At 42.5% G+C, this 12,234-nt stretch overlaps 1 protein-coding gene across 1 annotated transcript in view; it reads left to right on the top strand.

The window, feature by feature from the left end:
* The window catches only part of LOC135513190 (microtubule-associated serine/threonine-protein kinase 2-like), a 316,935-nt gene that overhangs the window by 273,773 nt on the left and 30,928 nt on the right, over positions 1 to 12,234 (top strand). The window contains exons 11-12 of the mRNA XM_064935986.1: positions 11,487 to 11,562; positions 11,771 to 11,980. Coding sequence (XP_064792058.1) covers positions 11,487 to 11,562; positions 11,771 to 11,980 — 286 coding nt within the window. The remainder of the gene's footprint in view (positions 1 to 11,486; positions 11,563 to 11,770; positions 11,981 to 12,234) is intronic.

Below are 12,234 nucleotides of genomic sequence, written 5' to 3'. Positions count from 1 at the left end.
CTCTCTGATTCACTTCATTTACCATCTTGCTCTCTGATTCACTTCATTTATCATCTTTCTCTCTGATTCACTTCATTTATCATCTTACTCTCCGATTCACTTCATTTATCATCTTGCTCTCTGATTCATTTCATTTATCATCTTTCTCTCTGATTCACTTCATTTATCATCTTGCTCTCTGATTCACTTCATTTATCATTTTTCTTTTGAGCACCATTTTCATGTAATCTGACGTCAGTGTTTTTAATAAGCTCACACACCATTTCACACGTTTTAAAACCCTCACTCTTAGAGCAACAGTGCTGTGCTACATCAGTGGTTCCCAACCCAGGTCCTCCAGTACCCCCAACAGCACACCTGATTCAACTCGTCAACTAATCATCAAGCTCTCAGTCAGTTGAATCAGGTGTGTTTGGCCAGGGCTTCAACAAACCTGTGTTGGGGGTACTGGACTATATAAACTTAGAGAGAATGAACAGGATTCAATGCTCCTGAAACAGTTCATGCTGATGTAAAAATGGATTTTTAAATACATTTGATTGGTTAACACAGGCTTTTACTGTAGATACAAAGCTTCAGACAAAACTCTTTCCTCCCACAAGTTAATGAGAGTCTGTGTTCAAGGTCGTTTCTCAAATGATTATGAAACATATTTTTTTGAAAATGGCCTGAAGGTGATTTTGATGTTCTGTTATGGGAGAAATATTTCATTTTCGAATGAGCCTTTGTCTGATGTTATTCATTCTCAGGACCTTCGGGATTCTATTAGCAGCTTGTTTGATGTGAGCTTTATTCAATAACGCCACAAATCACTCAAAGACACTCCACTCTCACACAACGGAAGGGGGGTGGGTGAAAATATCCTATTTGAGTATTTATGACTCAGCCTCTGGCTATGCATCAATCTCTGTCAGAGCTAACCTTTGGTTACCGTGGCAGTAGTGATTGTGGTTCTGAGTGAAGTGTTTTATATAAAAAGTGTGTGTGTGTGTGTGTGTGTGTGGCAGGACTCAGAGCTGAGAATATTCCTCCTCAGTTTGTTTTGATGATTGACATATACAGTGCCTTGCGAAAGTATTCGGCCCCCTTGAACTTTGCGACCTTTTGCCACATTTCAGGCTTCAAACATAAAGATATAAAATTGTATTTTTTTGTGAAGAATCAACAACAAGTGGGACACAATCATGAAGTGGAACGACATTTATTGGATATTTCAAACTTTTTTAACAAATCAAAAACTGAAAAATTGGGCGTGCAAAATTATTCAGCCCCCTTAAGTTAATACTTTGTCGCGCCACCTTTTGCTGCGATTACAGCTGTAAGTCGCTTGGGGTATGTCTCTATCAGTTTTGCACATCGAGAGACTGAAATTTTTTCCCTTTCCTCCTTGCAAAACAGCTCAAGCTCAGTGAGGTTGGATGGAGAGCATTTGTGAACAGCAGTTTTCAGTTCTTTCCACAGATTCTCGATTGGATTCAGGTCTGGACATTGACTTGGCCATTCTAACACCTGGATATGTTTATTTTTGAACCATTCCATTGTAGATTTTGCTTTGTGTTTTGGATCATTGTCTTGTTGGAAAACAAATCTCCGTCCCAGTCTCAGGTCTTTTGCAGACTCCATCAGGTTTTCTTCCAGAATGGTCCTGTATTTGGCTCCATCCATCTTCCCATCAATTTTAACCATCTTCCCTGTCCCTGCTGAAGAAAATCAGGCCCAAACCATGATGCTGCCACCACCATGTTTGACAGTGGAGATGGTGTGTTCAGGGTGATGAGCTGTGTTGCTTTTACGCCAAACATAACGTTTTGCATTGTTGCCAATTTTGGTTTCATCTGACCAGTGCACCTTCTTCCACATGTTTGGTGTGTCTCCCAGGTGGCTTGTGGCAAACTTTAAACGACACATTTTATGGATATCTTTAAGAAATGGCTTTCTTCTTGCCACTCTTCCATAAAGGCCAGATTTGTGCAATATACGACTGATTGTTGTCCTATGGACAGAGTCTCCCACCTCAGCTGTAGATCTCTGCAGTTCATCCAGAGTGATCATGGGCCACTTGGCTGCATCTCTGATCAGTCTTCTCCTTGTATGAGCTGAAAGTTTAGAGGGACGGCCAGGTCTTGGTAGATTTGCAGTGGTCTGATACTTCTTCCATTTCAATATTATCACTTGCACCGTGCTCCTTGGGATGTTTAAAGCTTGGGAAATCTTTTTGTATCCAAATCTGGCTTTAAACTTCTTCACAACAGTATCTCGGGCCTGCCTGGTGTGTTCCTTGTTCTTCATGATGCTCTCTGCGCTTTTAACGGACCTCTGAGACTATCACAGTGCAGGTGCATTTATACGGAGACTTGATTACACACAGGTGGATTGTATTTATCATCATTAGTCATTTAGGTCAACATTGGATCATTCAGAGATCCTCACTGAACTTCTGGAGAGAGTTTGCTGCACTGAAAGTAAAGGGGCTGAATAATTTTGCACGCACAATTTTTCAGTTTTTGATTTGTTAAAAAAGTTTGAAATATCCAATAAATGTCGTTCCACTTCATGATTGTGTCCCACTTGTTGTTGATTCTTCACAAAAAAATACAGTTTTATATCTTTATGTTTGAAGCCTGAAATGTGGCAAAAGGTCGCAAAGTTCAAGGGGCCGAATACTTTCGCAAGGCACTGTATTTATTATATATATATATTTATTATATATATATATTTATTTATTGTTAAGAAGAGGGGCGGGGGGGTATGACTTATGATTAACGAGACGTGGTGTGATCATAACAACATACAGGAACTCAAGTCCTTCTGTTCACCTGACTTAGAATTCCTCACAATCAAATGTCGACCGCATTATCTACCAAGAGAATTCTCTTCGTTTATAGTTACAGCCACAAATATTCCCCCCCAAGCAGACACATCGACGGCCCTGAACAAACTTTATTTGATTCTAAGTAAACTGGAAACTACATATCCAGAGGCTGCATTCATTGTAGCTGGGGTTTTAACAAGGCTAATCTGAAAACAAGACTCCCTAAATTCTATCAGCATATTGATTGTGCTACCAGGGATGGTAAAACCCTGGATCATTGTTATTCTGACTTCCGCGACGCATAAAAGGCCCTCCCCCGCCCTCCTTTTGGAAAAGCTGACCACGACTCCATTGTGTTGCTCCCAGCAAATAGACAGAGACTAAAACAGGAGGCTCCCTCCCTCAGGTCTGTTCAACTCTGGTCCGACCAATCTGATTCCACGCTTCAAGATTGCTTCGATCACGTGGATTGGGATGTGTTCCACACTGTGTCAAACAACAACATTGACGAATACGCTGATTCGGTGAGCGAGTTAATTAGCAAGTGCATCAGCGATGTCGTACCCACAGCAACTATTAACACATTCCCAAACCAGAAACCAAGGATTGATGGCAGCATTCGCGCGAAACTGAAAGCGCGAACCCCTGCTTTTAACCAGGACAAGGTGACCGGAAACATCACCAAATACAAACAGTGTAGCTATTCAATCAAACAAGCTAAGCGTCAGTATAGAGACAAAGTAGAGTCACAATTCAACGGCTCAGACACGAGGTATGTGGCAGGGTCTACAGTCAATCACGGATTACAAGAAGAAAACCCTGTAGCAGTCACTTTCGTCATCATGAAGTGCTTTGAGAGACTAGTCAAGGACCATATCACCTCCACCCTACCTGACACCCTAGACCCACTCCAATTTGCTTTCCGCCCCAATAGGTCCACAGACGACGTAATCGCAACCACACTGCACACTGCCCTAACCCATCTGGACAAGATGAATACCTAATGTGAGAATGCTGTTTTTCGACTACAGCTCAGCATTTAACACCAAAGTACCCTCCAAACTCAAGACCCTGGGTCTCGACCCCGCCCTGTGCAACTGGGTACTGAACTTCCTGACGGGCCGCCCCCAGGTGGTGAGGGTAGATAACAACATCTCCACCCCGCTGACCCTCAACATTGGGGCCCCACAAGGGTGCGTTCTGAACCCTCTCCTGTACTCCCTGTTCACCCACGACTCAATCATCAAGTTTGCAGACGACACTACAGTGGTAGGTTTGATTACCAACAACAACGAGACGGCCTACAGGGAGGAGGTGAGGGCCCTCGGAGTGTGGTGTCAGGAAAATAACCTTACACTCAACGTCAACACAACATGATGATCGTGGACTTCAGGAAACCGCAGAGTGAGCACCCCCCTATCCACATCGACGGGACAGTAGTGGAGAGGGTTTTAAGTTCCTCGGCGTACACATCACAAACACACTGAATTGGTCCACCCACACAGACAGCGTGGTGAAGAAGGCGCAGCAGCGCCTCTTCAACCTCAGGAGGCTGAAGAAATTTGGCTTGTCACCAAAAGCACTCACAAACTTTTACAGATGCACAATCGAAAGCATCCTGTCGGGCTGTATCACCGCCTGGTACGGCAACTGCGCCACTTACATTGAGTTGCTGCTGCTAACATACTGACTCAACTCCAGCCACTTTAATAATGGAAAAATGTATGTAAAAATGTATCACTAGCCACTTTAAACAATGCCACTTTTATGTTTACATACCCTACATTACTCATCTCATATGTATATACTGTAATATATACCATCTACTGCATCTTACCTGTGCCGTTCTGTACCATCACTCATTCATATATCTTTATGCACATATTCTTTATCCCTTTACACTTGTGTGTATAAGGTAGTTGTTGTGGAATTGTTAGGTTAGATTACTCGTTGGTTATTACTGCATTGTCGGAACTAGAAGCACAAGCATTTCACTACACTCGAATTACCATCTGCTAACCATGTGTATGTGACAAATAACATTTTATTTGATTAATAAAAGTAGAGAGACAGACGGACAGCTAATTAGTGTGTTGTGCTTGCTCTCGTGTATGTGTGAGAAGCAAAGAGCCTGATGCATTAGAATATATTCTGAGAAGCTTACCTTCTGGCAAGAGTCTTAAGAGTCTACTTTGACCCACAATTGTGTGTGTGTGTGCGTGTGTGTGTGTTGGCACGATGAAAACCACCTCTATGAAGTTGACCTCATATGTCACATTCAGTGTGTTGTCATTCAATTAGACTGGTTAATATGTTATAGACTGGTTAATATGTTATAGACTGGTTAATATGTTGTAGACTGGTTACTAAGTTGTAGACTGGTTAATATGTTGTAGACTGGTTAATATGTTGTAGACTGGTTAATATGTTGTAGACTGGTTAATATGTTGTAGACTGGTTAATATGTTGTAGACTGGTTAATATGTTGTAGACTGGTTAATATGTTGTAGACTGGTTAATATGTTGTAGACTGGTTAATATGTTGTAGACTGGTTAAAGACTGGTTAATATGTTGTAGACTGGTTAATATGTTATAGACTGGTTAATATGTTATAGACTGGTTAATATGTTAGACTGGTTAATATGTTAGACTGGTTAATATGTTATAGACTGGTTAATATGTTGTAGACTGGTTAATATGTTATAGACTGGTTAATATGTTATAGACTGGTTAATATGTTGTAGACTGGTTAATATGTTGTAGACTGGTTAATATGTTGTAGACTGGTTAATATGTTGTAGACTGGTTAATATGTTATAGACTGGTTAATATGTTATAGACTGGTTAATATGTTGTAGACTGGTTAATATGTTGTAGACTGGTTAATATGTTGTAGACTGGTTAATATGTTGTAGACTGGATAATATGTTGTAGACTGGTTAATATGTTGTAGACTGGTTAATATGTTGTAGACTGGTTAATATGTTATAGACTGGTTAATATGTTGTAGACTGGTTAATATGTTGTAGACTGGTTAATATGTTGTAGACTGGTTAATATGTTGTAGACTGGTTAATATGTTGTAGACTGGTTAATATGTTGTAGACTGGTTAATATGTTATAGACTGGTTAATATGTTGTAGACTGGTTAATATGTTGTAGACTGGTTAATATGTTGTAGACTGGTTAATATGTTGTAGACTGGTTAATATGTTGTAGACTGGTTAATATGTTAGACTGGTTAATATGTTAGACTGGAAATATGTTATAGACTGGTTAATATGTTGTAGACTGGTTAATATGTTATAGACTGGTTAATATGTTATAGACTGGTTAATATGTTGTAGACTGGTTAATATGTTGTAGACTGGTTAATATGTTGTAGACTGGTTAATATGTTATAGACTGGTTAATATGTTATAGACTGGTTAATATGTTATAGACTGGTTAATATGTTGTAGACTGGTTAATATGTTGTAGACTGGTTAATATGTTGTAGACTGGTTAATATGTTGTAGACTGGATAATATGTTGTAGACTGGTTAATATGTTGTAGACTGGTTAATATGTTATAGACTGGTTAATATGTTGTAGACTGGTTAATATGTTGTAGACTGGTTAATATGTTGTAGACTGGTTAATATGTTATAGACTGGTTAATATGTTGTAGACTGGTTAATATGTTGTAGACTGGTTAATATGTTGTAGACTGGTTAATATGTTGTAGACTGGTTAATATGTTGTAGACTGGTTAATATGTTGTAGACTGGTTAATATGTTGTAGACTGGTTAATATGTTGTAGACTGGTTAATATGTTGTAGACTGGTTAATATGTTGTAGACTGGTTAATATGTTGTAGACTGGTTAATATGTTGTAGACTGGTTAATATGTTGTAGACTGGTTAATATGTTGTAGACTGGTTAATATGTTGTAGACTGGTTAATATGTTGTAGACTGGTTAATATGTTGTAGACTGGTTAATATGTTGTAGACTGGTTAATATGTTGTAGACTGGTTAATATGTTATAGACTGGTTAATATGTTAGACTGGAAATATGTTATAGACTGTTTAATATGTTATAGACTGGTTAATATGTTAGACTGGAAATATGTTATAGACTGGTTAATATGTTATAGACTGGTTAATATGTTATAGACTGGTTAATATGTTGTAGACTGGTTAATATGTTATAGACTGGTTAATATGTTGTAGACTGGTTAATATGTTGTAGACTGGTTAATATGTTATAGACTGGTTAATATGTTGTAGACTGGTTAATATGTTGTAGACTGGTTAATATGTTGTAGACTGGTTAATATGTTGTAGACTGGTTAATATGTTGTAGACTGGTTAATATGTTGTAGACTGGTTAATATGTTATAGACTGGTTAATATGTTATAGACTGGAAATATGTTATAGACTGGAAATATGTTATAGACTGGTTAATATGTTATAGACTGGTTAATATGTTATAGACTGGTTAATATGTTGTAGACTGGTTAATATGTTATAGACTGGTTAATATGTGGTAGACTGGTTAATAGGACAAGCAAGCTGTCGATGGATGACTATAGGCATTACCTCATCCCCCTGGTCACATGACCAGAAGAGACACGGATGACTCACACATACGGTCTCATCTGTGGCCCCTAGCATTCCCTCACCGCTTCCATTACACCACTTTACAACACAGCTGCTCAGATTAGAGTTTCTCTCTCACACACCGTGTCTGAGAAGGGAGTCGCCTCATTGCCTCAGACAGATCCTCAGCTTATTCTCTGCGGAGGTGGTTGGTGTGAGAGACAGAAAGGTCAGGGTTGTTCCCACTGTCTTCATGTCTTCCTGCTGGGAGAGAGGGATAGAGACTGGGGGGCTAGAGAGTGAGGGGGGAGACAGAGGGATAGACAGAGAGCGTAATGTTGACTGTTCATTTTCATTGTTTATTTTCATTTTTGTTAATTATCTTATGTTCCCCATGCCAATGAAGCCCTTGAATTGAATAGAGACAGAGGGAGTGAAAGAGAGGTGGAGTAGAGAGACAGATGCATAGAAAAGGCTACATACTGAAGGAGCCATCACTGCTACATCTTCCTCCCCAGAGAACTGCCTTTTCCAGCCATAGATATTCACTACTATGAAGTTTAGACAGACAGATAGACATGGTCCTCAGACTGACTCTCAGACACGGTCAGGAACATAACGGCCAAAACCCCTGCCTGGTCTCAAAAGCCATCAGCTCTGGGACATTGTGTGTGTGTGCCTGGGACCATGTGTGTGTGCAGCCCTAGCATGTGTGTGTGCCTGGGACCATGTGTGTGTGCAGCCCTAGCATGGTAATTTCCTGCCATCCTACCTAGTTTTATGTAGGCTATTTAATCATAATAATGGAGAAAGAAAATACATTTTAGACCTGATTTCCCCAAAATGTTATTCCTCTGCCAAATGGTTTATTATTATAATTTATATGAACTATCAATTTAATTAAACATATTCTCTTTTACCGAAAGTGAATAGATCAGTTGATAGCGACAGTCACACATTGTAAAAGATTACTTCCCAAGCAAAGTGGAATTGTTTTGACTCCTGGACTTTGGAAGGTCCTAGCTCAGCTTCCCATGTGCATTAGTAGGTCCTAGCTCAGCTTCCCATGTGCATTCGTAGGTCCTAGCTCAGCTTCCCATGTGCATTAGTAGGTCCTAGCTCAGCTTCCCATGTGCATTAGTAGGTCCTAGCTCAGCTTCCCATGTGCATTCGTAGGTCCTAGCTCAGCTTCCCATGTGCATTAGTAGGTCCTAGCTCAGCTTCCCATGTGCATTCGTAGGTCCTAGCTCAGCTTCCCATGTGCATTAGTAGGTCCTAGCTCAGCATCCCATGTGCATTAGTAGGTCCTAGCTCAGCTTCCCATGTGCATTAGTAGGTCCTAGCTCAGCATCCCATGTGCATTAGTAGGTCCTAGCTCAGCTTCCCATGTGCATTAGTAGGTCCTAGCTCAGCTTCCCATGTGCATTAGTAGGTCCTAGCTCAGCTTCCCATGTGCATTAGTAGGTCCTAGCTCAGCTTCCCATGTGCATTAGAAGGTCCTAGCTCAGCTTCCCATGTGCATTAGTAGGTCCTAGCTCAGCTTCCCATGTGCATTCGTAGGTCCTAGCTCAGCTTCCCATGTGCATTAGTAGGTCCTAGCTCAGCTTCCCATGTGCATTCGTAGGTCCTAGCTCAGCTTCCCATGTGCATTAGTAGGTCCTAGCTCAGCTTCCCATGTGCATTCGTAGGTCCTAGCTCAGCTTCCCATGTGCATTAGTAGGTCCTAGCTCAGCATCCCATGTGCATTAGTAGGTCCTAGCTCAGCTTCCCATGTGCATTAGTAGGTCCTAGCTCAGCATCCCATGTGCATTAGTAGGTCCTAGCTCAGCTTCCCATGTGCATTAGTAGGTCCTAGCTCAGCATCCCATGTGCATTAGTAGGTCCTAGCTCAGCTTCCCATGTGCATTAGTAGGTCCTAGCTCAGCTTCCCATGTGCATTAGTAGGTCCTAGCTCAGCTTCCCATGTGCATTAGTAGGTCCTAGCTCAGCTTCCCATGTGCATTAGAAGGTCCTAGCTCAGCTTCCCATGTGCATTAGTAGGTCCTAGCTCAGCTTCCCATGTGCATTAGAAGGTCCTAGCTCAGCTTCCCTCTTTGAACTGGTGTAGAATACAGACCCCTACTCCCATGCAGTATGCTAGTCTCTGGACTGGTGGAGAATACAGACCCCTACACCATTGCAGTATGCTAGTCTCTGGACTGGTGTAGAATACAGACCCCTACTCCCATGCAGTATGCTAGTCTCTGGACTGGTGTAGAATACAGACCCCTACTCCCATGCAGTATGCTAGTCTCTGGACTGGTGTAGAATACAGACCCCTACACCATTGCAGTATGCTAGTCTCTGGACTGGTGTAGAATACAGACCCCTACACCATTGCAGTATGCTAGTCTCTGGACTGGTGTAGAATACAGACCCCTACTCCCATGCAGTATGCTAGTCTCTGGACTGGTGGAGAATACAGACCCCTACTCCCATTGCAGTATGCTAGTCTCTGGACTGGTGTAGAATACAGACCCCTACTCCCCTTCAGTATGCTAGTCTCTGGACTGGTGTAGAATACAGACCCCTACTCCCATGCAGTATGCTAGTCTCTCTGGACTGGTGTAGAATACAGACCCCTACTCCCATGCAGTATGCTAGTCTCTGGACTGGTGTGGAATACAGACCCCTACTCCCATTCAGTATGCTAGTCTCTGGCCTGGTGGAGAATACAGACCCCTACTCCCATGCAGTATGCTAGTCTCTGGACTGGTGTAGAATACAGACCCCTACACCCATGCAGTATGCTAGTCTCTGGCCTGGTGGAGAATACAGACCCCTACTCCCATGCAGTATGCTAGTCTCTGGCCTGGTGTAGAATACAGACCCCTACTCCCATGCAGTATGCTAGTCTCTGGACTGGTGTAGAATACAGACCCCTACTCCCATGCAGTATGCTAGTCTCTCTGGACTGGTGTAGAATACAGACCCCTACTCCCATGCAGTATGCTAGTCTCTGGACTGGTGTAGAATACAGACCCCTACACCATTGCAGTATGCTAGTCTCTGGACTGGTGTAGAATACAGACCCCTACTCCCATGCAGTATGCTAGTCTCTGGACTGGTGTAGAATACAGACCCCTACTCCCATGCAGTATGCTAGTCTCTGGACTGGTGTAGAATACAGACCCCTACACCATTGCAGTATGCTAGTCTCTGGACTGGTGTAGAATACAGACCCCTACTCCCATGCAGTATGCTAGTCTCTGGACTGGTGTAGAATACAGACCCCTACTCCCATGCAGTATGCTAGTCTCTGGACTGGTGTAGAATACAGACCCCTACTCCCATGCAGTATGCTAGTCTCTGGACTGGTGTAGAATACAGACCCCTACACCCATGCAGTATGCTAGTCTCTGGACTGGTGTAGAGTACAGACCCCTACTCCCATTCAGTATGCTAGTCTCTGGACTGGTGTAGAATACAGACCCCTACTCCCATGCAGTATGCTAGTCTCTGGACTGGTGTAGAATACAGACCCCTACTCCCATGCAGTATGCTAGTCTCTGGACTGGTGTAGAATACAGACCCCTACTCCCATGCAGTATGCTAGTCTCTGGACTGGTGTAGAGTACAGACCCCTACTCCCATGCAGTATGCTAGTCTCTGGACTGGTGTAGAATACAGACCCCTACTCCCATGCAGTATGCTAGTCTCTGGCCTGGTGGAGAATACAGACCCCTACTCCCATGCAGTATGCTAGTCTCTGGACTGGTGTAGAATACAGACCCCTACTCCCATGCAGTATGCTAGTCTCTCTGGCCTGGTGTAGAATACAGACCCCTACTCCCATACAGTATGCTAGTCTCTGGACTGGTGTGGACCACTGAGCCACAGTCTTTTAATATATCAAAATTATAACATATTCCATTTAGCAGATGCTTTTATCCAAAGCGACTTAAAGTCATGCGTGCATACATTTTAGATATGTGTGGTCCCGGGAATCAAACCCACTACCATGGCGTAACGAGCACCATGCTCTACCAACTGAGCTACAGAGGACTGACCTCTTCTCCACTCATCTCTGTGTGTCTGTGTGCTTTCAGCCCTGGTCGCTCACCCATCTCTTTTGACCATGAGGTCGTCATGATGAACCATGTGTACAAGGAGCGCTTTCCCAAGGTACCGACCGACCAGGACAAACTCTTTATTCATTTGTTTATTATGACTTATTTGACATCAATGCATTCAGAAATGAAATACCCGTAATTAAAATATTAACCATTTTATGACAGTCCTTCAAATGGCTTTTCCATTGTAATAAAGCTTACTGTGAGTTGTGTGGTAGGGGCTGTATGTGTGACTCACCTCAACCCCCCTCCTCCTGCAGGCCACGGCTCAAATGGAGGACCGTCTGGCTGACTTCCTGTCGTCCTCGGCCCCTGACAAGGTGATGCCCCTGGCCGATGGGGTCCTCAGCTTCATCCACCACCAGGTCATAGAGCTGTCCAGAGACTGCCTGGTTAAAAGCCGAGAGGGCTGCATCACGTCGCGCTACTTTTACGAACTGCAGGAAAACCTGGAGAAACTACTGCAAGATGTAAGTAGACTGTGTTGTTTCTCTTCGGGGGCTTCTAGTGCTATTTTCTGACTTTCACCAACATCCATTAGAATAATCCATGAAGTGAAGATATCGTCCAACTCGTGTTAATTTAGATACCGGAGACAGAAATCATGTGAGTCATGTTTGTTCACCCGTCACATATAGTTTCAATAAGGTGCTCACTGATCATCATTAAGTCTGTCAGGAAGCCACTTTGACCTGTTTAGTCCATCAGAAACACATAAACACCC

This window comes from Oncorhynchus masou, chromosome 24 (genome assembly GCF_036934945.1).
Source record: "Oncorhynchus masou masou isolate Uvic2021 chromosome 24, UVic_Omas_1.1, whole genome shotgun sequence".
Lineage (NCBI taxonomy): Eukaryota > Metazoa > Chordata > Actinopteri > Salmoniformes > Salmonidae > Oncorhynchus > Oncorhynchus masou.
The sequence above is the reverse complement of the archived record's forward strand: the minus strand, read 5'-3'. Positions and strand labels throughout refer to the sequence as shown.